Here is a 22645-nt window from a genome sequence, read left to right as displayed (position 1 = left end):
TGGAATCTGGTGCTCCAAAACACTTTATTTTATCTACAGGGACCACCAAAATCAAAACAAAATGAAAGCTCCTTCTAGTATCTTTAATTAGAATGTAATATTTCATAGGTACCCTTTTTACTTATTGAAATGAACAGTGATTATTAACCTTAAGGAACGTGATCAAGGCTCTTTTATTTTTTTAGTGTTTGAATAGAGCAGGAATCTGAGAAGTGAAGCATTGCACCATCAGAGGCCTGTCAGACGGATCAACAATCGGACTACTGTTCGCAAATTGTCAAGCCCACTTGTGACTCCAGTAACACCCACTGTAAAGTTGTGCCTTCTGCTATAACTCATTCAAGGTTTCACTCACTGTCATCCATACTATCTCACAGGAGGCTGAAATGTTTGGCACTCATCCGGTCGAATATTTTTGGCTCCCAAGCAGGACTACAGGGAAGCTTTCCTTCTCCTCCTATCCTGCAGATTCACTTCTTTCTGATCCATCAGCATTAAACACAGCACTGTATATGAACTGTCTCTCTCACAGATGGATATAGATCCAATAAGGTGGCGACAGACCGAAGACACCTACCTACCACTACAGAGGCCGATCAGACAGTACACAGAGACGGAGACCAGGACCCAATCGGCCCCTGCTAAACCTAAAGACAGGTACTCAGACAGCTGCCCTACAGCTCTGGAGGTTTCTTGGTTGTTACTCGTAAAACTTCGATATGGCAGTACATGTGTGCCACTTCTTTGTTACCTTAACTCTGCTTTGATATTATTTGGTATTTTCTTTTCCAAATATAATTTTCTTTTCTGTCGGGTGACCAACGCTGAACTTCAGGGAGTGTGTGGAGGAGCATCTGAAAGTGCATGAAGTCTCTGAGCCACAGCAGCTGCAGGTATATTCCATAATAGTGAATGTCACAGAATAAAGTTGCATTGCTGTTCTTTTAATTGAATTTATTGAGTGGGACTGATAATCTTCACCAATTCTGTTGGATTAAACATAAAAAAAAATCTCCAATCTTTCGAAGAATTTCACAGAGCTTTGGTTGGTTATTTGTTTTTATTTATTTACTGTGTGATTGTTTGTACATCTGCCCTTATAATCTCAATCATGTTAATGAGAGGAGAGGGGGGGCCAATCCATTAGAATGTAACTTAACTTTTCATTGATGAAAACCAACAAAGTGATTTCACGCTGCTTATAAAACATTCTTACCTGTCCAATCACATATAAAGTAGCCTAAATGGGCAGAAAAACGCTTATCATGCACTCTATTTAATGCCAATATTAACATCTGCATGTCACTCTGAAAATATTTTTTCTTTTAACTGTATCTTTCAGAACTTCAGTGGGATGATGAGGTTGACAGAGAGACGTTACTTCTTGCGGGTGGGTGAGGGCATTTCCAAGATGGACAGAAATAATTTGAGGGTCACTGATCAGCAGGAAGCCCAGAGGAGCGCTTCCCTCAGCCGGCTGCAGCCCGGCGGGAAGTTAACCTCTGGAATCCAGAAGCGCTCCCCTGCAACATCCGCAGTCTTTAAAGACGAAGGATCGCAGCTTGAAACCTTCCAGTCTTTGACCTTTCAGCCTGATCACGGCCAAGAACAAACTTACTTCAACACTCCACTCGGGCCCCACCCTGATACTCCACCTTTCCAAGTAAAACAGATGCCTGAAGATGAAGGTAGCCAATCCCAAGAGAGAAAGTCCAAAGAGAAATCCCATTTGAAAGAAAAAGCAGACAACCATGATGAGACAGAATGCAGAATTCATCAATCACTCTCTGAGCCGACACACACTGATAACATGTCTTTCAGGGAGAAAAGGGTGAGGCAACAAGAAATGGAAAACAATGATGAAACTGGAGGGCTGATTGTTGACGAGGACGAGATAAAAGATCAGTTTGAATTCACAGCGCCTCATAGAAAAATGGCAGTGACCTCATGTGTTGCCACCTCAGAGGATCTATGGGAACCTTCCCTGAACAACACACACGTCTGGACACCCAAACGTCCCAGTGCTGCGTATGAATCAAACTTATTGCAACATTTCAACACCCCCCCCCTTTGAGGGACAACAGGGTTTCCCCTCAGGCCTGGATAAATCAGGAAGTTATTGTTAGTTTTAAGACCAAGGACGACCACATGGAGAGAGTCTCAAGCTTGAACGTGGAAACTCAATCCACATGCTGTGATGAAACAAAAACACGCTGTCATCTTTGCCAGTGCAGCAAGTCAAGGCCAGGAAGCAGCACAGACTCAAACTGGGTTAAAGGTGGAAAGCAAGCCGCTACAACAACAGCAGCATTTTGTGTTTGTGCGCCAAACTACACAAGTCAAGACCCGACACCTCTGCAACACAGCATATTTCCCACGCTTTCCCCCACAAGAAGGACTGCTGGTGGTGATGGTAGTGGCAGGGAGGATGAAAATAACCCACCCTCCCAGTGTCACCAGTTTCCCAAGCTCCCATCCCCCCTCCCTGCCTCGGCCTCCAGGAATCCAATTTAAATATATCGGAGGATGATTATGGCAGCGAGGCTGAGGAGGGACGGATGTTCCCGGAGATCCAGAATCAGGACCAGAGTCTTGGCTCTTCGTTAGTGCCTCAGCAAGGATCCTCTTCCTCCAGCTCCAACAGAGATGATAAAACTGAGGGTGATTCTAATGGTAATTTTGACATATGTTTAAAGTTGCAATCTTGAAGATGTCTGTTTTGTTATCTTTGGTGGCAATTATGGCAATAAGCGATAATTGCTGGTCTGTTTCATGATGACACTTCCCTAACTGCGCTGCTTGTGATTTTCTTCCCTGGGAATGTCACCACCAAGGCCCCAGGCTTTATGGAAAAAATTTACTCACAAAAGACTGACAATAGCTGTATCCCAATCCAGCAGAGGGTGCATTTGTAGACCGATTGCGTCACAGCGGCCGCGACGAGGCTGTCCCATTTCAAAGACTACTTCTAATGCGGCCGACAAATGCAGACTACTTTTCCCAGATTCGGAGGATACAACTGATGGTCCTTCACGGCCCAACATATCCCAAGATTCATTGCGTGGCGGTGAAGTTGACTTATTTTTTTTAATGACATGGCGACTAGTGGACGAGCAACGGGAGAATTCACATTTAAATGTAAATAACTCACGTGAATATCTACAGATACAAGTGTTAAAACTAAAAACAAAGGACCCGATCAGATCACACTGATGTTAAAATGATCGGTCAACCACAGCTGGTTGCTAGGAGACGGGAGCGGCAAAAGGGTGGGGGCGGGAAATCCTCTGTAGACCAGAACGTCTCATTTCGGGGACCGCTCAGTCGAGCCTTCGTGGTATTCAAAGGACCCGGCCGACGTAGACCGCGAGGTAGAGGCTGGGTCCTCCGAAGGCTTCAGCCGCTGGATTGGGACACAGCTAATGGAAAAGTGTGTAAATTAGTGGTGAATTTTCTTTTGTGGAATCAACTTATTGCAAACACTTGAATTGCCCTCAATTAAATCATTGGGTCCTAAAAGTTGTAAAATGAACTAATCACCGATTCAGGAATATGCCAGAATAAGCCATGTGAATGAGCCAAAGAATGAAGCTGGACCGAGGGCCGGGAGGCGGGGTTGAGGGAAAACGCTAGTGCGCTTGCTCTACGGGCCAATGGAGTGGGAAGATCGCCGGATGATCCCACTCATTTTAGTCTCAGAAGTCAGACTTTATTTTTGTTTCATGCGCCACTAAACAACTTTTTTAGGAATGAACGGGGCCCCGACCTGCAACACTCTATCCAGCTCTCTTTTTACATCCATGATCGCCACACACACCCAGTTCGTAATCCTGCAAATACAAGGGCTTTCAATAAGGGGCCATAAGATTAAGCACCGTTGATTTAACTCATTTGCGTTATTGTGACCCAACAGACAAATTCTCCACATTATTACTTTAACATATATTCTGCTCTGGTTTTGATATTTTTGATTGAATCTGAATTTTTCATTTTTTATGTTGATCCCTCCAGGGTTCAGTTCTTCTTAAAATATAGTCTTCCATGCCTGAATTGTGAACCTTTAAGTCACTCTCCACTCATAAATGTGTTTTGTTTATTGTTCCTTCACATGACTGTTCATTTCAAGTTTAGATCACCTGTAAGTATACAGGCAATTCCTATTATTCTGCCTCTTACAAGTGACCTCTATGTCTTTCTTTATGTCTAGGGGCTCAGAAAATGTTGAAGATACCTTCATCGAAACCAACAAGGAATCCTGATAGTCCGGATGTAACAAAAATAGCATGGAGCGGATTTCTAAGGTAAAAACTGACAGCATGCCAAATAGATTCTTAAATATCTTTTCCACATCTAGCATCACAGCATTGGCCCAGGAAGTAGGTTGGTTCATTCATCAGTTAAGCACTATGCAAGTTTTAGCTTCCTTTCTGGTTTATTATCATATATTGTCTTTCCTTTCAGAGAAAGCCCACACAGGAAATGATATGCAAAAAAGTTCCACTGACCTTTTTAATTCAGCAACATTGTATCAACAAAACTAACAGTTTGACATGATACTTATGACATCCCCCATGAAGGAAATTAAATTATTCAAAATACTATATGAGATGGATTGCTATGAAATTTGATACAGACATTCAATAACATTTGTGATAACTGACTTTTTAATCCAGCGCCATATATTTAGTCCAATAAATATATGACCAAAAACACCTGCAAAACTCATATTATTCCCATCAGCCTCAGCTCTACTTTGTGTTCACTGCAAATAAGCAAATGTTATCAAGCTAACATCCTGTTCTATCATTACTTTAATATTTGTATTTAAAGTTGCTGTGTGTGTATGCAGAGAAAGAGCGGATCAGAACGATGTGGTGGAGAACAGAGAGCAGATCCAGGACGTGAGGAATCAACAAAGTCTGCACAAACTGGAAACTGGGGAATTCCAGGTCAGTTTTTGGTGGGAGGTAAGGTGTCTTGGCCTACGTGCAGACTGCAGGGAAAAGCGGACCAAACTGGATTTTTCTGTGACTCAGATCTGTTTTTTATGTCACTTATGCTGAAATGTTCAACGTTTGTCATGACATTTGCTTGCCCATTTCACAACCACAAACCACCAAGCAGTTCACACACACCTTTTCTCACCAGGCTGCATACACACATGTGATAGTTACTCATTGACATGATGCAGGTGAACTGCCGTCTCCTGTTAGGACACTTATCCGTGTCAGAGCCTTACCTCTGTAATAATTTACATTCCCGCATTAATGCGACGCTCCTTCCAGAATTCCCTGAAGCCATGAATACCGCCCACACTTTTTAGAGAACAGTATGTTGCAGAACTGGTTCCAACGTTGTTGCATTGTCATTTGCATTTAGTAGATAATGAGGTCTTTGATAGCAGTACTTTAACAGTGCTTTCAGGAAACACTTTAGCCTTTCATTACAAAGATTAAGAGTCTGAAGGAAATGGGAAACTTTCCTCCACTGGATGACAATAGATTGTGTAATTGTTGCAGATGATGTCGTGCATGTGAATCAGAGTGCCACAGGGTGCTGCTGGGAAATGACCTGTAACCTAAATTTAATTGTTGGACATTTATTATTGATGATTCACACAGGGTCAGGCCTGAATGAGTTTTTCTCTGATGGCGTACCCGATGCAATGTTCATCGCCGCATGTAAATAGTGGCTCTTATTTGACCGCCATAGATACGTAACAAACAGTGTTTTTGTGTAGCGTTGCAGTGTGCTTGCAAGATGAGGAACTCTTTTCAATTACACTTAAAGTATATTTGCTCGATCAAAGTACACTTGCGTTTACATTGTTGCTTTATGAGGGCAGGCTAAATAACAGAAGCACCTCTCTGTATAACAAATGACCATAAGGTAATAAAAAACACCTCTCTGAAGCAGTTTAAACAATAACACAAATGTCTCAATTAGGCTGACTAAATCTATTCAACATATATTTTTACTTTGATTCATTTTTATATTATTTGTGTGCTGTTTACTTAATTAAATTGTCACTGTAACATTTTAGGGATATCTCTTTTTCATTTTTGTCATTAGAAAGTAACGTGTTTTGACCGAAAAATGGAAAGTGCATTGACACCAATAGTTTTCAGATATGTTCCAGCTGAAAAAGAACAACTTTTATAAAAGGAAAGATATCATTTTATGATAATATACTTCTATTATTCTGCATTTCAACCTTAAACTTATTGGTAAAGAAGATGAGTGTTGCACAAGGACCATCTGAAAATGGTTTAGCTAAGTAGTTCAGGACATTTCAGTTTATCAGTTGGTAATAACTCATCACAGTTCTCACTTCCGTTATGACTCATCAGCTTCGAGTTTTTTCCTGATAGAGATTATTGTCGTCAGGGGCAGAGTGGGTAAACACGGCATGGCGTAAATCTGTGCAAACATTTACAAACATACTCCTCCAAGTCAACACATGAGTCAAACCAGAATTACGTGTGTGTGTGTGTGTGTGTGTGTGTGTGTGTGTGTGTGTGTGTGCAGGCCCTCAGGCAGCAGGTGGAGGCCCTTCAGCGGCAGTTCAAGCAGAGAGAGAGTGACTGGTCTGAAGTTCGACGCCAGCTGGAGGAATTATTTAGAGAAAACTCTGAGCTGAGGGAGAAACTCACAGTTACACCACAGTGCCGCCAAGTGGCCGGTCGATGTACTGCACAGACAACCACCATACTGCAGGAGGGACAGTCAAAGGTAAAATATATTACATTACATTACATTTAGCAGACACTTTTATCCAAAGCGACTTACAATCAGTAGTATATTACATATCATTCACCCATTCACACACTGATGACAGGGCTACCATGCAAGGTCCCACCATCAGACTCTAACTAACATTCATGCAACATCCAGTCCACACCGATGGCAAGCCTTCGGGAGCAACTTGGGGTTAAGTATCTTGCCCAAGGACACATCGACTGCCGAAGCCGGGTATTGAACCACCGATCCTCTGATTGGAGAACTACCTTGTTCTCCACTACGCCACAGCCGCCCCTGTACATATATACATATATATATATATACATGCTCTTCTTCTCTTAAGGTCACAAATCACATGAATAATATCAACATGGAATCTCCCACCTATGTCATCTTGATTAATATAGTTTGTCAGTCATATTTACCCTGAATTGTGGTGCATTTCAGTATACACAAAACAAACTGTGTGAGGAAGAGTTATTGCAGATAACTCTTCCTCACACAGTTTGTTGGACCAGACCGACATCATGGGGGTGCCAAGGGTTAATGCTGGGTCCCCTCAAATGACAGAAAAACAGCAAAGAAGGAAAAGTAACATAACAAAACACATTAACTCACTCTAATGGACTGGCTCCCACCTAAAGGTCTTGGGGCGGCCCAAGGCAATGACACCCATGAGAATAAGATAAGGAAACCTGACAACAAATCTACGCCCTGACAACAAGGGGCGTAGATTTGCATATGGACTGCATGGAAATGTCCCTTTCAATATTTTTGGAGGACAGAATTGTCCCTACCAATGTTTGAGCAAACTTCTCATGTAACATTTGTGTTATCCCCCGTTGCACACGCAGAGAGACTGAGAAACAGAATATTTTGTTGACTGACTTGGAGAAATGCACTTCCTTGTGTGATCATCAGCCAACTATGAGTGAAATTAAATGTTTTTATTCTTTTGATATTACAATGTTTTTCTCAAACTTTTTAAACTATTACCCGACTTCCCAGAGAACACAGATATGTGGGATAAGGTTTTAAGGCTGGAACACGTATGAGCTATTCAATTTCATAGGTTTATAAATTAATTAAAATTCATTTAATTTATCATTGAGGTGATAGGTGCCACATGCACATTTAGAGAGGATAAAGACACAAAAGCGGAGAGGAAAGAAAAAATGCCTTCCTTATCACAAATAAAGACTTTTCCACCATAAATGGCTCCAGGAAAATGCAGGTAATGAAGTGTTTGTCACTCCAAACTTTCTAGGGAAGGACCCATCATTCCGGGCTTAACATGTGTCCCCACCCATGTCTAAACCAAACCTACGCCATTGCTTCACACACTCAAAGCTACTTCATTTTACTGTCGTGTAAATCTTGTTGGTATCAAATGATTCAAGTACATAATACACCGTTAAGTGGTCTTTAAGCACCCCGGCAATAATTTATGAGGATGGACAAAAGATGGTGTCAAAGCACTGACTGATCTCATTACAGGTTTATGCTGTGCAAGTGGATATGCTCCCTGTGCCAGTTGTGTCACTGCTCAAACTTGAGTTCACCTTCCCAACTTAAAGGGCTACTTTAAGTTGTCTTAAAGGGCTACATTAAGTTGTCTTAAAGGGCTACATTAAGTTGTCTTAAAGGGCTACATTAAGTTGTCTTAAAGGGCTACTTTAAGTTGTCTTAAAGGGCTACATTAAGTTGTCTTAAAGGGCTACATTAAGTTGTCTTAAAGGGCTACATTAAGTTGTCAATGAAATAGGAAAAAAAACCGTTATTGACATTTAAATAAATCCAGGATTCAGGCTCTTTCATTGGTAATTAGGAAAATATTTAATTTGAATAATAATCAATAAAAAAAAATCCCTATTAAATGTGTACATTTTCCTCAAAATCATTCAGAAATGACAATTCAAACACTTTGGAGCCTGCTAAAGCGTCTTGTAGAAATTAGTTTAAAAAACCAAAATCTTCAAATCAAAAACTGGACAAAAATGTAACACCATATTCACCACTTGTACTGACGAAGATGTCTTTATCTCCCGAGATGGAGCAGCTATTCTCCAACGAATGCGGCCTGGTGACCTTGACTGAGCGGACACGTAAAATACCTTCTGCAGACCAGAAGACAAAAACAGTAACATTTTTAAATGGTGACATCAAACACATTCTGGAGGATGGGAAAGTGGTGAGCTCTCTTCTGTGCCCACATTTGTTACCTTTTTTTATTACCTTAATGCATGTTTAAAAACTTTATAAATACTTTTTTTGTTTTGTTTTCATGGTTGTATTTCTGTGCTGCATTGCGTGAGCAGACAAAGATGTTAATTTTGATTTATTAATTTGGATCACTTACAGTAGCTCATGTGTATGTGTGTTACAGGTGTATTACTATGCTGGTTCACAGACAACACACACCACCCACCCAAATGGTCTGGAAGTCTTTCACTTCCCCAACAAGCAGATTGGTAAGCGAGCCCGGACCGAGAAATCTACATCTGTCATGGTTTGAGTATTTTATTTAATGTCATATAGTCCTCATCTTTAAAGGGTCTATAATTGATATTTTTTTTACAACAATGTATCAAATATACAAACAATGCTTTACCAGGCTTTATAGTTATCTTGTTTTGCTGTCTGGCTGCTACTTTTTTATCTTCATAACCACATTTTATACATTTTTAGACTTGCTAAATTTGACAATTCACAAAGATACATTGTAGCAAGACATAAAATTGTCGCACTGATTTAAAATCACCCACAAAACACAAATGGGGTTATAACATTACATAAATCAAATACTGTATTATATGATTGTATGGTAGACATAAGAGCAACATTGGCCTTTCTAAGAGGATCTATCACCTTCAAAGTTTCCAAAGCTTCCCCAAGTTCACAATTCTCCCAAAATGTAAGAAAGGGACTGGAAAATTTGGCTGATATCATTTTCATTGTGTATGTTCATTTCCCGGCTGCTACTTTTTCAGTTTTAGTTCACTTTTACCGCTCTCAAAGTGCCTTTTTTGCAACAGGAGGCAGAAGATTTTATAAGAAAAGCTCCAAAAAGCCGGCGTACACTACAGCAGACACACACAGTTAGCGACTAGCTGGTGACATTATAGAGCACTTAGCAACTAAACACACAGATCTTTCCGTCAGGAGTTGGTAGGGGCCAAAAACATAGCTAAAAGAGAGAGAATATTGGACTCATATTCATCATGTGGACACAAATATGACTCAGAATGAATGTTTCTTAAAAAGCAACTGTTTGCCATATAAATCAATCAACTTAACAGGTAACGATGTATCAAAGCTGTTTCTGATGCCCCCAAGTGGTCAAAAATATCAGTTTTTGCAGGTTTAAATTTTTTGGCCCTCCAAATATAGATGTAATGATAAAAATAGAAAGAATATTTCATACCAAATGTCTTTCATAGAAACAAACAGATTTATTTAGATTTATTGACAAACTGACAACAGAGTGTATCCGTTGAAACCTTGGTCAACGTCTCTGACAGACAGTGAAAACATTTGCAGACTTGCCCCATATGGCTACAGCTCATAGTATAGTCTTTCATTGATAATGTGTCTCCTTCTGTAACAGAGAAGAGACATCCTGGGGGGAAGAGAGAGATCTTGTTTCCAGACCAGACCATCAAGTATTTGGAGCCCGACAGCAGCGAGAGGACGATCTTCCCTGACGGCACCATTGTTCACCTCTCAACGTAAGACTGAAGTCGCTGCTTTGTGTCAGGATCATCTTCAGGGTGTCTGCAGGGTCAGAAAGCCAGTGCAACCCAGGAACACTAGCTGTCATTAAAGTGGCAGCGAATAGCTTTGCTCATCAATAAATGACACCATGAGGTAACCAGTAAGAGGACAGACGCTGACATAATGGAGTTTTGATATCAAACCCTAAACATTTGGTTGAGGGAATGGAAAAATCATCTTATTCTACACAGTCTGACGGTATCATATTCTGCAGTCTGTGTCCATAATATTCATATAACTAGCTTCATGTTCTTAGATGCCAATATGAACCGGTTGTGGTTATGTTATTCAAAAAATAAATAGTACAGGGCCAAATCAGAATTTCAAAGAAGTAATTTGTTCGTTGTGCCTTCTGGATCGGCGACTCTTCCAGGTCTGGCGAGAAGATGGTCGATTTCCCCAACGGTCAGAGAGAAATCCACACTTCCCAGTACAAGAGGAGGGAGTATCCTGACGGGACGGTTAAGACCATCTATCCCAACGGACGACAGGAAACCAAGTACGCATCAGGCAGAATACGCACCAAGGAAAAAAGACAGAGTGACCATCTTACATCTTAAATCAATGTGTTTGTTGTGTGAGGCAGAGAGGGTTTGTGTGTGTGCGTGTTTGGGGATGAAGTGCTGGGAAGAAATACTTTTATAAATGCGTGTGTGAACATTAGATTATAGATGTTCACACATTGTAGATTTAACTTTGTATTTTACCCTCATGTAGCAAGTAATTCATTTCTGAGTATTTATTTGGTATTTATGTGTTATCCCCAATAATGATTCAATTTAATTATGACCACTTTTCGTTTTGTCGTGAAAAATGAAATGCTCCCCTATTTGTCATTTTTGAAATAAACAAGTTTTTCTAAAATAAATAAGGTAAAATAGTAAATAGACTCAAAGCGCTTCAACACTACATACCATTCACCCATTCACTGCCATTCATACACCGATGACGGGCTCCCATGCAAGGTGCCACCTGCCCATCAGGACTCTAACTAATCATTCATCCCCGTTCATACACCGCAGACACAGCCTAATTAATTTGGGGTTCATTTTCTTGCCAAAGGACACATCGACATTGATTAGCGGAGAGCCAGGGATCGAACCGCTGACACTCTGATTTAAGAACGGCCCTGCTCTACCACTGAGACACAGTCGGTCATTAAATAAATTATTAAATAGATTATTTCTCACGTCTCCTTGTGAATTTGAATTCATGTCTGCAAGAATTTTTCGTGGGATGATACTTTGGTGTACATAAGTGATGTGTACACTTTCACTTTATTAGATGTAACAGAAACTGTAGAAAAATAAAATATATAAGAAAAAACAGCTCAGAACTCAGCAACACATCTGGAAAGAAAGAATGTAATTAAAAAAAACACTCTTACGTGGGTTTAAAACATTGACTGAGCAAAGGAGGATCCTTCGGCCCCCACAACAGTGCATCAAAGTCTTTTTCACCATCCGTCTCCTTGTTCACCCTCTCCTCTTCTCTCCTCAACCTGTAGCCTGTTTTGGCCAACTGAGCCGTGAGCTTGTGAAGCTCCTGTATGACCACCTTTACATCCAGTTCATGCCGTGAGGCCCTCAGAGTGGCTGCATTAAACGGGAATGTCCGTATGAAGTCTCCAACTCTGAGCGGAGGAAAGTGTTGTCCCTTCAGTGCTGTGGTCCTCTCCATCCTTACTGGTGTGTGACTCCCACTGTGAAACAACCACAGCATTTGTTTGTTACGCTATGTGAACGTTTGAAATTGGGTGGTATTTTCTGCACTCAATTTGGGCGACATTTTTACTATCTTCAAGCCATAAACTGTACTTGTTTTACATAATTCACAACTCCAACGCCTTCAAGACAATATTCAAGTCACGAAAAACTAAATGTCACTGAAACCAATAATAATTTAATTATAAGAATGTTTTTAATACAGTCATGCATGCTTGATTGAATGTCTCTTAAATCTGGCTGAAGAAATCCCCTTTTTATTAGTATTAGTATTGATAAAGTCTGCATTTGTACGTGTATTTACCTGTTAATGTCCGGGAGCTTTGTCTGTCTGAATCCCAGCCCCCTGTGTCGGGTATCATGTATCGAAGAGGAAGCGTCTGCCTCTCCTGAGCGCTCCACCTCAGCTTCTGTTTCAGTGTCGTCATTGTTTGTAACCTCAGACACGTGAAGACTCCTGTTGTCGGTCAGCCGCTGAGCGAGAGCCAGACACGTCTGTCTCTTCACCACTGACATGTTTGTCCTTGGACACGGGCCGAATATCAGGTTCAGGCTCTTGTCCCTTTGGGTTTTGTTGGCTAGTCTGCCCCCGGTTGCATTTATCTGGTTTGAGTCAACAGGGGGAAAGTGTCTTTGGGTGTCTGCCACAGAAGCATGTTGTCTGGACTGTCTTTTGTTCATCTTTTCCGGCTGGCAAAGAGTTTTTATCATTGGCAGTCTCCGTGAAGACTGGCCGCCACTTTTTCGCTCCTGAAATTTGGTTTCTTTAAACTTGGAGAGCACGGGTGGTGTTGGAACATGCAAGAGGCGGTTAGCACGTAAACAAAGCTTCTTGTACCCATGTCTCCGATAGCCCCTCTCTCTCAAGCTGTCGATAAAGGTATAGTTCATCAAATCAATCAGGTCGCCGATCAGCCCTCTCTTCACTGTAATATCCGCTTGGCAGTCCAGAGTCAACGCAGGGCTGTAGTTGACCTCCAGCAGCCAAGGTTTCAACGCGACGTCAACGAGGATGTCGAAGCCAAACAGCTCCACGCAGTTTGGACAGGAAGGCACGGACGGAGCGATGGCGAGGAGGGTCAGGGTGACGATGTTGTTGATCCTCTGCCACAGGAGGAGCTCGTTGATGTCCTGGCTGTGGAGGAAATGCCTGAACTTGCTCATGGTCCACTTGCATCCTCGGCCCACTCTCTCCTTTGCCGCCTTGTAGAAGGGGCCGAACTTGTTGATGCTGGTGTTGGTGAGATGAGCGTACAGGTTGCGCAGAGACGACAGGTTGTACTTCTCGGTGGCGAAACGCACCAGGCCTTCTTGGTGAAGGTAAACGGTCAGCGGGTGAAAGCTCTTCACACACGCGTAGATCCGCAGGTCGAACTTGTAGCCGGAGATCAGCAGGGGGTTACTGATGTACCTCTGTACGATCACGGAGCAGTCGTAGACCAAGTCCTTAATGTCCTCGAAGATGAAGATCCCCCTGCCTCTGGAGAGATCCACAGGCTTACATATCCAGTAGACCGACGGCCCCCCGGCCAGACGCAGGTTGTTGTATTCGGACAGGAAGCGGGTGTAGTCGTTGGGGAGGATGAAGGCGGTGGGACTGAAGTCGTAGAGAGCTGTACCGAACGTGGCTCTCATTCTCCTCAGGTTGCGAGCCAAGCAGTCCTTCCAAAATAATTAAAAATCAGAGTGTGATCATTTTAACTAAAAAGATCAAACTCTTTCTAACTTTCTAACATTTTTGGTTTGGTATTATCGCAAAGGCCCAATTTACCCCCTATTATTGCAAACACTTTGTTGTGTTTAGGCTTCTTAACTTCTTGGTTCAGTTTAGGAAAAGATTGTTATTTAGGTTAAAAATACCAGATTGATCTACTAAATCCAGTTGAATTTTTGCATAATTAAGATTAATGCAATAATAATATTTGTAAAACTAATTCTTCTTTTGGCAAAACTTCCTTGGTAATATGTCCGTTTTGAAAGTCTCAACAAACCTAATAATATAAAGTACAAACACACTAATGATTCTGGTGTCCTTATCAAAAAGCCCACAAAAGTTTGCATATTTCTCTATCTCACAAAGTAAACACAACATGTCGGACTGTTATCACCTTGCGTGTGATGCCAACAGTTTTGGGATGGTGGTTGAGGCGCTGCCATGGCAACAGGTTGTGATACTCTGAGTTGTGAAAAGCAGAGCCCCGCCAGTAGAGGTTCCAGTCTTCCTCCTCCTGCTCTTCTTGGTCATATTCTTCCCATCCTCGCTCCAGGAGCACCTCCCTCACCACCTCTGGTCCTCTGTCATGTAGTCTGAACACCAGCGATGCAGCCATGCAGCATCGTAAACTGTAGCACGAGATGAATCTGAGTCAAAATGCAAACTCCTTTTTGTTAAACAACAGTGAAATCTTAACACTTAGATCAGTCAGTGTGACTTGTGCTTCTAAAGGAAATCATTATCTACGTTGTCCATCATGAATAAACATTCATAAATCCTCTTAGAAATCATATGAAAGGATTCAGAACCTGCCTGAGAATCATCACATTTTTTACTTTTCCTCAGTATAAAATTAATCCAGTGATAGTTATCTCGACATCCATGGGTACATCACAAACTGGAACAGCTAATAGCTTATTTTGCATACCGTTAATGGTGCCAATGTGCTAAAATGTAAACAAAAGAGAAGCGGTGTATGTAAACTTAAGCACTTACAAGGTAAATCTGAGAAGCCCACATAAACCTGACACTTTGTCTACCAACCTGCACACACAGAGGGATCAGACTCAAGTTTAAGTGTGGCTGGCTCACTTACATGTGCTGAAATTTGTTACTTCACTATCTGAAAACATTTACCATGACCAAAAAAATAGTGCTGTAATGGTCACTTTTAACAAACCAAAATATGCCGAAAATGGGGATAGAAACAGACATCATAATAATAATAAAGTCAAATGCAAGTAATAGATGGTTTACATGTTAAGTATTCAAACACATACTAGAATATGTAAACCAGGAACTTACCATTTCTCAAATAAATGTACACAAATTAAGAATTTGCAATATTGAAAAAAAGATATGTCTTACCTTAGAATCTTGAATGCACATTAGTCTTACATCCTTTCTGCCAGGTAAATGAAGTCTAGACGTTGAGAGACTCTCGCACTGCAGTAGGAGGGCTCTTAGCTCCTCCTACTGCAGGTCTTCAGTCAGGCAAGTGTCAGGACAATGGTTGTAAGTTGAACGAGTGCCTACTGTGTTAGCTCTGTATCGTTGTTGTAAACCTGCTGTTATCGTAGAAATAAACTGTTGCAGTAATTTAATATTCTGATAACCGCTAATGATCATAATATACTATTTGTGTAGCACCTTTCATACAAGAAATGCAGCAGAGTGCTTTACGCAAATGGACATAGAAAGAGAATGTACATTAAAATGGAAAATAAAACTTGATAAATTATATGATGAATGTAATGCAGTCCTGCCATCAAAGTAAAAGTATTCAGTGTTAGTGGGAATATTATGGTGATACCAAAGAGGATAAGAATGTACAAAAGGTCTATTTTTGCCAGGGTTAAAATGCATTCACTGGCCGCTAAATTAGTCACACTAAAGCACCTTGCGTTGGATAGATACTTTTTTTGTAATCACAGTTCAAAGTGACTCATCAAAAATATTGTTGTGTTTTACAGTGTTTTTTTTGTTTGTTTTTTTACACAAAATGTTACAAAAAAAATGAAAATTATATTTTGACTGTCTTTAAGGCAAGTTTACTTATACAGCACCATTCAGACACAAGGCAATTTAGAGTGATCTACAGAAGCATAAAAAGTACATTTAAAAAAATGTCAAATTAAGATATGAATCTCTTTATTTGCATATAAAATTGGTCCAGACCTGCTTCTGATCCCAGAGCAGTATATTTTCTGTCCTTGGGGTGTTCCACACATATAGGGTTTAATGTAATGCATATAGGCCAGCAGGTACAGAGTGCTAGAAATAACAAACAAAAAGTAGGATTTTATGATTTTTATTAAAAATGCACAAAAAAAAAAAAAAAAAAAATAAAATGCAGGTCAACCAACAGCCAACCCGCTCACAACGATTTCATCCGCTCAGCTGGAAGAAAAAATACAATTATTTTATTTGTATAGCACGTTTCAAACTGGGAGCACAAAGTTCTTTCCATAATAAGCACAATAGAAATATAAAATTAAAAAATTAAAGCAAAATACACACTTAATATACAAATATTAGAAATAAAATAGTCCTAATGGTTGAAATGGTCGAACTTTAACACTTAATATAAAATCGTTGCACAACAGAGCTCTCCTATGTGTAAACAAACAAGACTAGGTGTCAGGTGAAAGGGCAGTTTGTATAAAACTGTAGTTAAGTCAGGCTTTAAAAAGCAGAAACCATCAGCAGATCGAATACTAACTGGGAGACCGCATGAACGGCATGAGTACGATTTTAAAGTGGATCCTAAAAGAAATGAGTCTCTGTACTGTTGGAACGCTTTCCGCCTGCTTGAACTAACGCACAGAAAACAAAGTTCTGAGATGACTTTGCATTAGTGTATTGAGGAAGTTGTTACCACAGTGGTAGAGTATGTTCAGTCTCTCTATATCCAGATCGCTGAGGCGTGTTCTCTGACCCATGTCCGTCCCACTCTGCTTGGGCAATACAGTTGGACTCCCATTTTCACTGAAAAAATACCTGCAAAAAAAAATACATATCCAATTTACCAGTAAAAAATAAATAAAAACAAGCTATCCGGGATTAGTAACTTAAAAAAAACAAACAAAAAAAAAGGACAATATAATTATTTGAAATATTAAAAAAAAAAAAAAAAAAAGAAAATCTAAATATATGATGATGGGTAAGGACTTACTTTCCATAGTGCGTTATGGAGTTGAGGTCATACGGCAGGTTGAGAGTGTTTCCATCTTTCACCTTGAAGCTCCCTTCTTTCCCTTTAAAAATCAGAAATGACTGATTACTTTGGTCTTTTGCAGTCAAGTTAGGAAATTCACTAGCTTTGTCCAAATATTTTATACCAATCTTCTAACTCTAAAGCATCTTGTGTCTGATCTGAGTGCCCAGAAAAAAAGCATTCACCTGGCATGACACTCTCCCACTGCACAGAGATGTACTGATCCCTGTCCTTGCGGGTGTGTTCATGATGCAGTCCCAGAGCATGAACGATCTCATGGCAGAGATTCCCAACGCTACAAGAGCTGCCGTAATACAGCGACTGGGCTCCTCCTTGACAACCGACGAAGGATGCACAACTACAGACACAAACAGCAGCCAGGAGGACAAGAGTCGATTCACAAAAAGTACAAAAAGGCATTTTCCATGTCATGTTGTGAGTTTTGGTCTATTTGCAGAGGCTAAGAGTTTATTATTGCTATGTTAAAGATGGTCATTTTGCTCCTCTGGTACAGAGAGGACCATCCTAAAGAGTCATAAAATGCAACATTGAGAGAGAGTTTGCTAAATATTTTTTTGGAGAAGGGATTAAGATACAAGAAAAAAATAAATAAAATTCACATTACCGTAGTCACATACAGAAAATTAAACTATTTTCTCTCTGGTCTCAAATTTTTTTTAAATGGCAAAGCCCAGTTTTGGCCTTAGCTATTTTAGATAAATCTTCAATATGAACATCAAAAGTTAACTTTTCATCAAGTCATATGCCTAGGTGTTGTAGGATGTGGCTATACACATACAGTGCCCTCCAGAATTATTGGCACCCTTTAGTAAAAATGAGCAAAACGAGATGCGAAAAAAAAAAAATCTTTGTTTATCCTCATGATCTTCCATTCAAAATATTCACAAAAATCTAACCTTTAACTGAAGTAACATAATTGAAAGAAAAAATAAATTCTTATCATGAAACAAATATTTTTCTCAAAAATATATGTGCCACAATTATTGGCACCCCTTCATTTAATATTTTGTGCAGCCTCCCTTTGCCAAGATAACAGCTCTCAGTCTTCTCCTATAATGCGTGATGAGGTTGGTGAACACATGGCACTGGATCTGAGACCAGTCCTCCATGCAGAATCTCTCCAGATCCTTCAGATTCCGAGGTCGATGCTTGTGGACTCTCCTCTTCAGCTCATCCCACAGATTTTCTATGGGGTTTAGGTTGGGGGACTGTGATGGCCATGGCAAAACCTTTATTCTGTGGTCGGTGAACCATTTTTGAGGTGTGCTTCGGATCATTGTCCTGCTGGAAGGTCCAACCACGGCCCATTTAAAGCTTCCTGGCAGAGGCTTTCATTTAATATCTGCTGGTATTTGACGGAGTGGATGATACCATGTATCCGAACAAGATGTCCAGGGCCTTTGGAAGAAAAACAGCCCCACAACATCAAAGATACCACATCATACTTCACAGTGGGTATGAGGTGCTTTTCTGTATGGCTATCTTTCTGTCTACGCCAAACCCACCTTTGATGTTTGTTGCCAAAAAGCTCTATTTTGGTCTCATCTGATCATATAACCCGGTCCCATTGAAAGTCCCAGTAACGTTTGGCAAACTGTAGGCGCTTTAGTTTGTTGTTGATTGACAGCAGAGGCTTTTTTCTGGCAACCCTCCCAAACAACTTGTGGTGATGTAGGTGGCGTCTGATGCTAGTTTTGGAGACTTTCTAACCCCCAAGACTCAACTAACCTCTGCAATTCTCCAGCTGTGATCCTCAGAGATTTTTTTTGCCAGTCGAACCATCCTCCTCGCAGTGCGTGGGGTCAATGTACACACACACGTCCTCTTCCAGGCTGATTCTTAACATCTCCTGTTGCTTTAAACTTCTTAATTATTGCCCTGATAGTGGAAATGGGTATTTTCAGCTGTTTAGAGATTTTCTTATATCCATTTTCTGATTTGTGCAGCTCAATAACTTTTCGTCGCACATCGTCACTGTGTTCTCTGGTCTTTCCCATAGTGATGAATGACTAAGGGAATTTGGCCTGTGTCACCTCATATTTATACCCCAGTGAAACAGGAAGTCATGGTTGACCACTTAAGAGTTCCTAATCAAACAGGTGAACTTAAAAATGTAAAATATGACTGGAATTATACTTGAGTTAGATTTTAATCATGATATTTTCTAGGGGTGCCAATAATTGTGGCACACATGTTTTCTTTCAATAATTTTACTTCAATGAAAAGGTAAGTTTTTGTGAATATTTTGAATGAAAGACCAAGAGGATAAACAGCAAAGACATTTTTTCACAGCCTGTTTTGCTCATATTCACTAAGGGTGCCAATGATTCTGGAGGGCACTGTACCTTCTGATCTTAATGTCCACCTGACATAATGGAGGTGATTCTAATTGATAATTCCATTTTTAAAAACATTCAGCAGCATCTCTTTCCACGAATAGTGTCGACACACACACAAGAAGAAAATAAATTAAAAAAAACAGGCTTCAAACCAGGTCCAAGAGATGTGACCACATCATAGCTATTGATCTTCTTAAAACAAACTAAAATCAGAGAGCTTAACTTGAATTGTTAGTTTACCAGAATTGGTTTTACCATTATAACATTGAAGTGATATTTTGCCCTCTGTAAATCAATTTGCAATCTGGGGTTTTGAAAAGTTTTCTTATGAATACAGACAGGTGTGATTATACAGGCAAAAATAAAAAATAAAATCTGCATGGCTAGGTACCACTAGAGATAAGAGATAAATTTGCTTGATTGTTATTTGGGTGAACTGACCATTTAAAAACAGACCTAACATTTCTCACCCTTTGCCATCCCGGAACTTGAGGTAGTTGAACTCCTCGGTATGCGGTCTGAAGCGAATGCAGGTGAAATCTGAGATCATCTTGAAGGCAGAGAGGATGTTAAGCCGTCGATGAGCTGTTGGAATAAAATAAAATAAAATAAAAATTCTGTGATCTGCACTCCAGCACTCAGACACATTGGATCAACAATAACCCACCCAGCTCATTACTGATGGTGTATGGCATGATGGCGTCAGGCCACAGGGTCTTCACTGCATTCCTATACTCCTGGAAGTTTAGACAGATAGACACCATAACTAGCTCCACACAAAAACTCAATTTCTTGTGTGTTAATGCTAATATTTAGTGACAGAATATTAACATCAATTGTATTTCCTCTCATGCTGGAGATATTCATTCCAGTCTTTAAATACGTTTTTTTAAGTTCTCCATCTTACCGGCATCAAAATATCTCCCTCTTGGATGATTATGTCTTCTTGAAGCTCTATGACATGATAAAAATAAAAAAAACAGTCAATGTACATCCAATCTCTTTGGGAAATAAAAATGCATTTTTTTCAAAATAAATATATATTTAACATATTTTCAGTTTACCTTCCAATGTCTCTGCACTGGCTAGCTGTGGCTCAAGCATTGAAGTCACCGTACCTGAAGAAATCTGAGAATTTAATAACATTGTTTTTAAACATAAAGTCTGAAAAAAATAAAATAATAATAATAAATGGGCACCAACCTGCTGCAGGGCTAGTCACATTCTGGGTGGTATTTAAGGGGATGACTCCCACTGACACTGAAGGAGAAATCAGTGAAATTTGTACATTTTAGGTAATTTAATACTGATTTATTTTGGCATAGTCATTGTGTGTAACATATACAAGACGATCTACCTTGTAAAGCAGCTGTAGTGGCTGGCTTCGGCACATCAGGCATAGACATGACATTATCTAGGAAAATGAAAGAATTCATCATCAATAGTTTGTTTGTTAGTGTTAAAAAAAAATACAGAGCCCTTCAGCGAACACCAACCTGTTATGTTACTGGTAGGCTCCTGGGTTGGATGTGTGGGTACACCACCAACAGCTGCAGGAAGAGAAAGAGCATATGATCATTATTGCTCAGCACAAAATGTGGTTTGTATGCTTCAGTTTGTACCTGTCAACATGCAGATGAAGACCAGAAGCCACATAGTGCAACACAACTTCAACAAAGACAGAAGCTGCGAACCCAAACACCTCTGCATGTCTTAAGAGATCTGATAACCATTAGGCTGCTCAACATGTGTAATCACTTCACACTGATTATGAGCTCCAGACTGGACTGTAGAGGGAGCCAATGCTCTCTGTTTTAATGTTACAATACTTGTACTTGTGTCAGGATGGATTCACAGTTTTTCAAGTCAGTCCTAGAGTCTTTATAGTTAGGTGTCCAATGCTGAAACAGGTTTTGCTGGCTGTAAGCATTCCCTTTGTTCTTATTGGCCATTAAAACAGCCATTCATGAGGTTTTTCAATGAGGTTTCAGGGTGAGGGATGGGGGACCCAATCAATCCATCCAATTGAGCCCCTCTCAGTCTAAATTGGAAAAAGAAAGTAGGTACCCACATCCAACAAAGTAGTTGTTACAGTATGCTACTGTATGTATTGTATGTGACAATTAAAATGTTGGTTTTTTTTTAGTTTCTTTTTCTTTTTCTAAAAAGCATGCAACACAAGTACCTAATCATTCACATCATAATACTGACAGACACTGACATGTGTAGTGGAGGATATCTAAGTTTTAGATAACTACTAACTATGGATTTACACACATTTTTGTAAAATGCACATATGTTTTTCTTTGTACTGTGAATATACACACATTCCATAGTCAATATTTTGCACGTTCAGTCCTCCTCAACTCTCTTTCTTGACTTGTCAATGAACCTTTCCTTTGAGGTTTTTTACAAGAGCATTTTCCAACATCAGCGTTGAGCCCATGTTGCTGTTTTTATTCTTTATAAATTTTCCTTATGCATTCAGAAATGTTCAAAATATTTTTCTCATGCTCTTCTTGTGAGAGAATCGTGGGTGTCGAAAGCCACAATGCTCAAAAATGGATGTACAGGAGGGGAATTGTGGTGTTCTAGGGGACTAAGATGAGATAAGATGCTGACCGTGTAGTTGCACTATTCCTGAGTTTGTTAGATAGTTAGATCTATTTCCTCTCACCCCTTGTTATATAAAGATAAACATGCTCCAAACAAAATGCCCTTACAGCTCTTGAGGAGCTGTTTTAGCACGATTTTTTCGATAATAACGAATGTTAAGAAGGGCATTGGAAAAGCAAACATGTCAATGGTAAAGAATAAATGAAAGATTCAAGCTATTTCAGCAACTGGGAAAATACCTAAATATCCAACACTGTTTAGACAGCTGGGCCTGAATAAGTCAAGCGATGAGTGAGAGTTTTTGTTGTGGTCCGTCATGGCCACCAGAGGGCGCAATGTGACACCTGGAGGCTCCATTTAAATGCTTGTGCATTTTTGCCCTGAGGTGGTACTTACAGGAAGCCGGATCTATATCCCAAACTGAGGAATGACTCTTTATAAACTCTAATGAAATTATAACTAAATGATACATTTATATAGATGGTTATGGTTATGGAAT

General features: G+C 40.1%; 3 protein-coding genes across 5 annotated transcripts; 1 reads left to right on the top strand and 2 right to left on the bottom strand.

Annotated features, from left to right (window-relative positions):
• Positions 1 to 532: 532 nt before the first annotated feature.
• si:ch211-140l13.3 (uncharacterized) lies at positions 533 to 11336 on the top strand. Its single transcript, XM_054619099.1, has 11 exons — positions 533 to 657; positions 836 to 893; positions 1343 to 1688; positions 2461 to 2673; positions 4208 to 4301; positions 4850 to 4949; positions 6529 to 6732; positions 8792 to 8932; positions 9128 to 9212; positions 10349 to 10469; positions 10889 to 11336. Exons 1-11 carry the CDS (start codon positions 533 to 535, stop codon positions 11073 to 11075), a joined length of 1674 nt encoding a protein of 557 aa, XP_054475074.1. The 3' UTR covers positions 11076 to 11336.
• Positions 11337 to 11898: 562 nt separating this feature from the next.
• Positions 11899 to 14569, bottom strand: ttll2 (tubulin tyrosine ligase-like family, member 2). Its single transcript, XM_054619098.1, has 3 exons — positions 14348 to 14569; positions 12544 to 13901; positions 11899 to 12217 (listed from the first exon to the last, which is right to left on the bottom strand). Exons 1-3 carry the CDS (start codon positions 14567 to 14569, stop codon positions 11899 to 11901), a joined length of 1899 nt encoding a protein of 632 aa, XP_054475073.1.
• A 1735-nt stretch (positions 14570 to 16304) lies between these two features.
• Positions 16305 to 21319, bottom strand: LOC129106803 (zinc metalloproteinase nas-14-like). Of its 3 annotated transcripts, XM_054618027.1 has the most exons (12): positions 21153 to 21319; positions 21027 to 21080; positions 20888 to 20944; positions 20734 to 20790; positions 20595 to 20648; positions 20438 to 20484; positions 20198 to 20267; positions 20001 to 20115; positions 17356 to 17528; positions 17129 to 17210; positions 16832 to 16953; positions 16305 to 16353 (listed from the first exon to the last, which is right to left on the bottom strand). In XM_054618027.1, exons 1-12 carry the CDS (start codon positions 21238 to 21240, stop codon positions 16331 to 16333), a joined length of 942 nt encoding a protein of 313 aa, XP_054474002.1. In that variant the 5' UTR covers positions 21241 to 21319; the 3' UTR covers positions 16305 to 16330. The 3 variants fall into 3 exon arrangements, with proteins under 3 accessions (XP_054474002.1, XP_054474000.1, XP_054473999.1); XM_054618025.1 differs by lacking the exon at positions 16305 to 16353 and having other exon boundaries at positions 16541 to 16953; positions 20734 to 20784; XM_054618024.1 differs by lacking the exon at positions 16305 to 16353 and having other exon boundaries at positions 16542 to 16953.
• Positions 21320 to 22645: the final 1326 nt, after the last annotated feature.

This window comes from Anoplopoma fimbria, chromosome 18 (assembly GCF_027596085.1).
Source record: "Anoplopoma fimbria isolate UVic2021 breed Golden Eagle Sablefish chromosome 18, Afim_UVic_2022, whole genome shotgun sequence".
Classification (NCBI taxonomy): domain Eukaryota; kingdom Metazoa; phylum Chordata; class Actinopteri; order Perciformes; family Anoplopomatidae; genus Anoplopoma; species Anoplopoma fimbria.
Note: the sequence above shows the minus strand (reverse complement) of the source record. Positions and strands in the feature narration are given on the sequence as shown.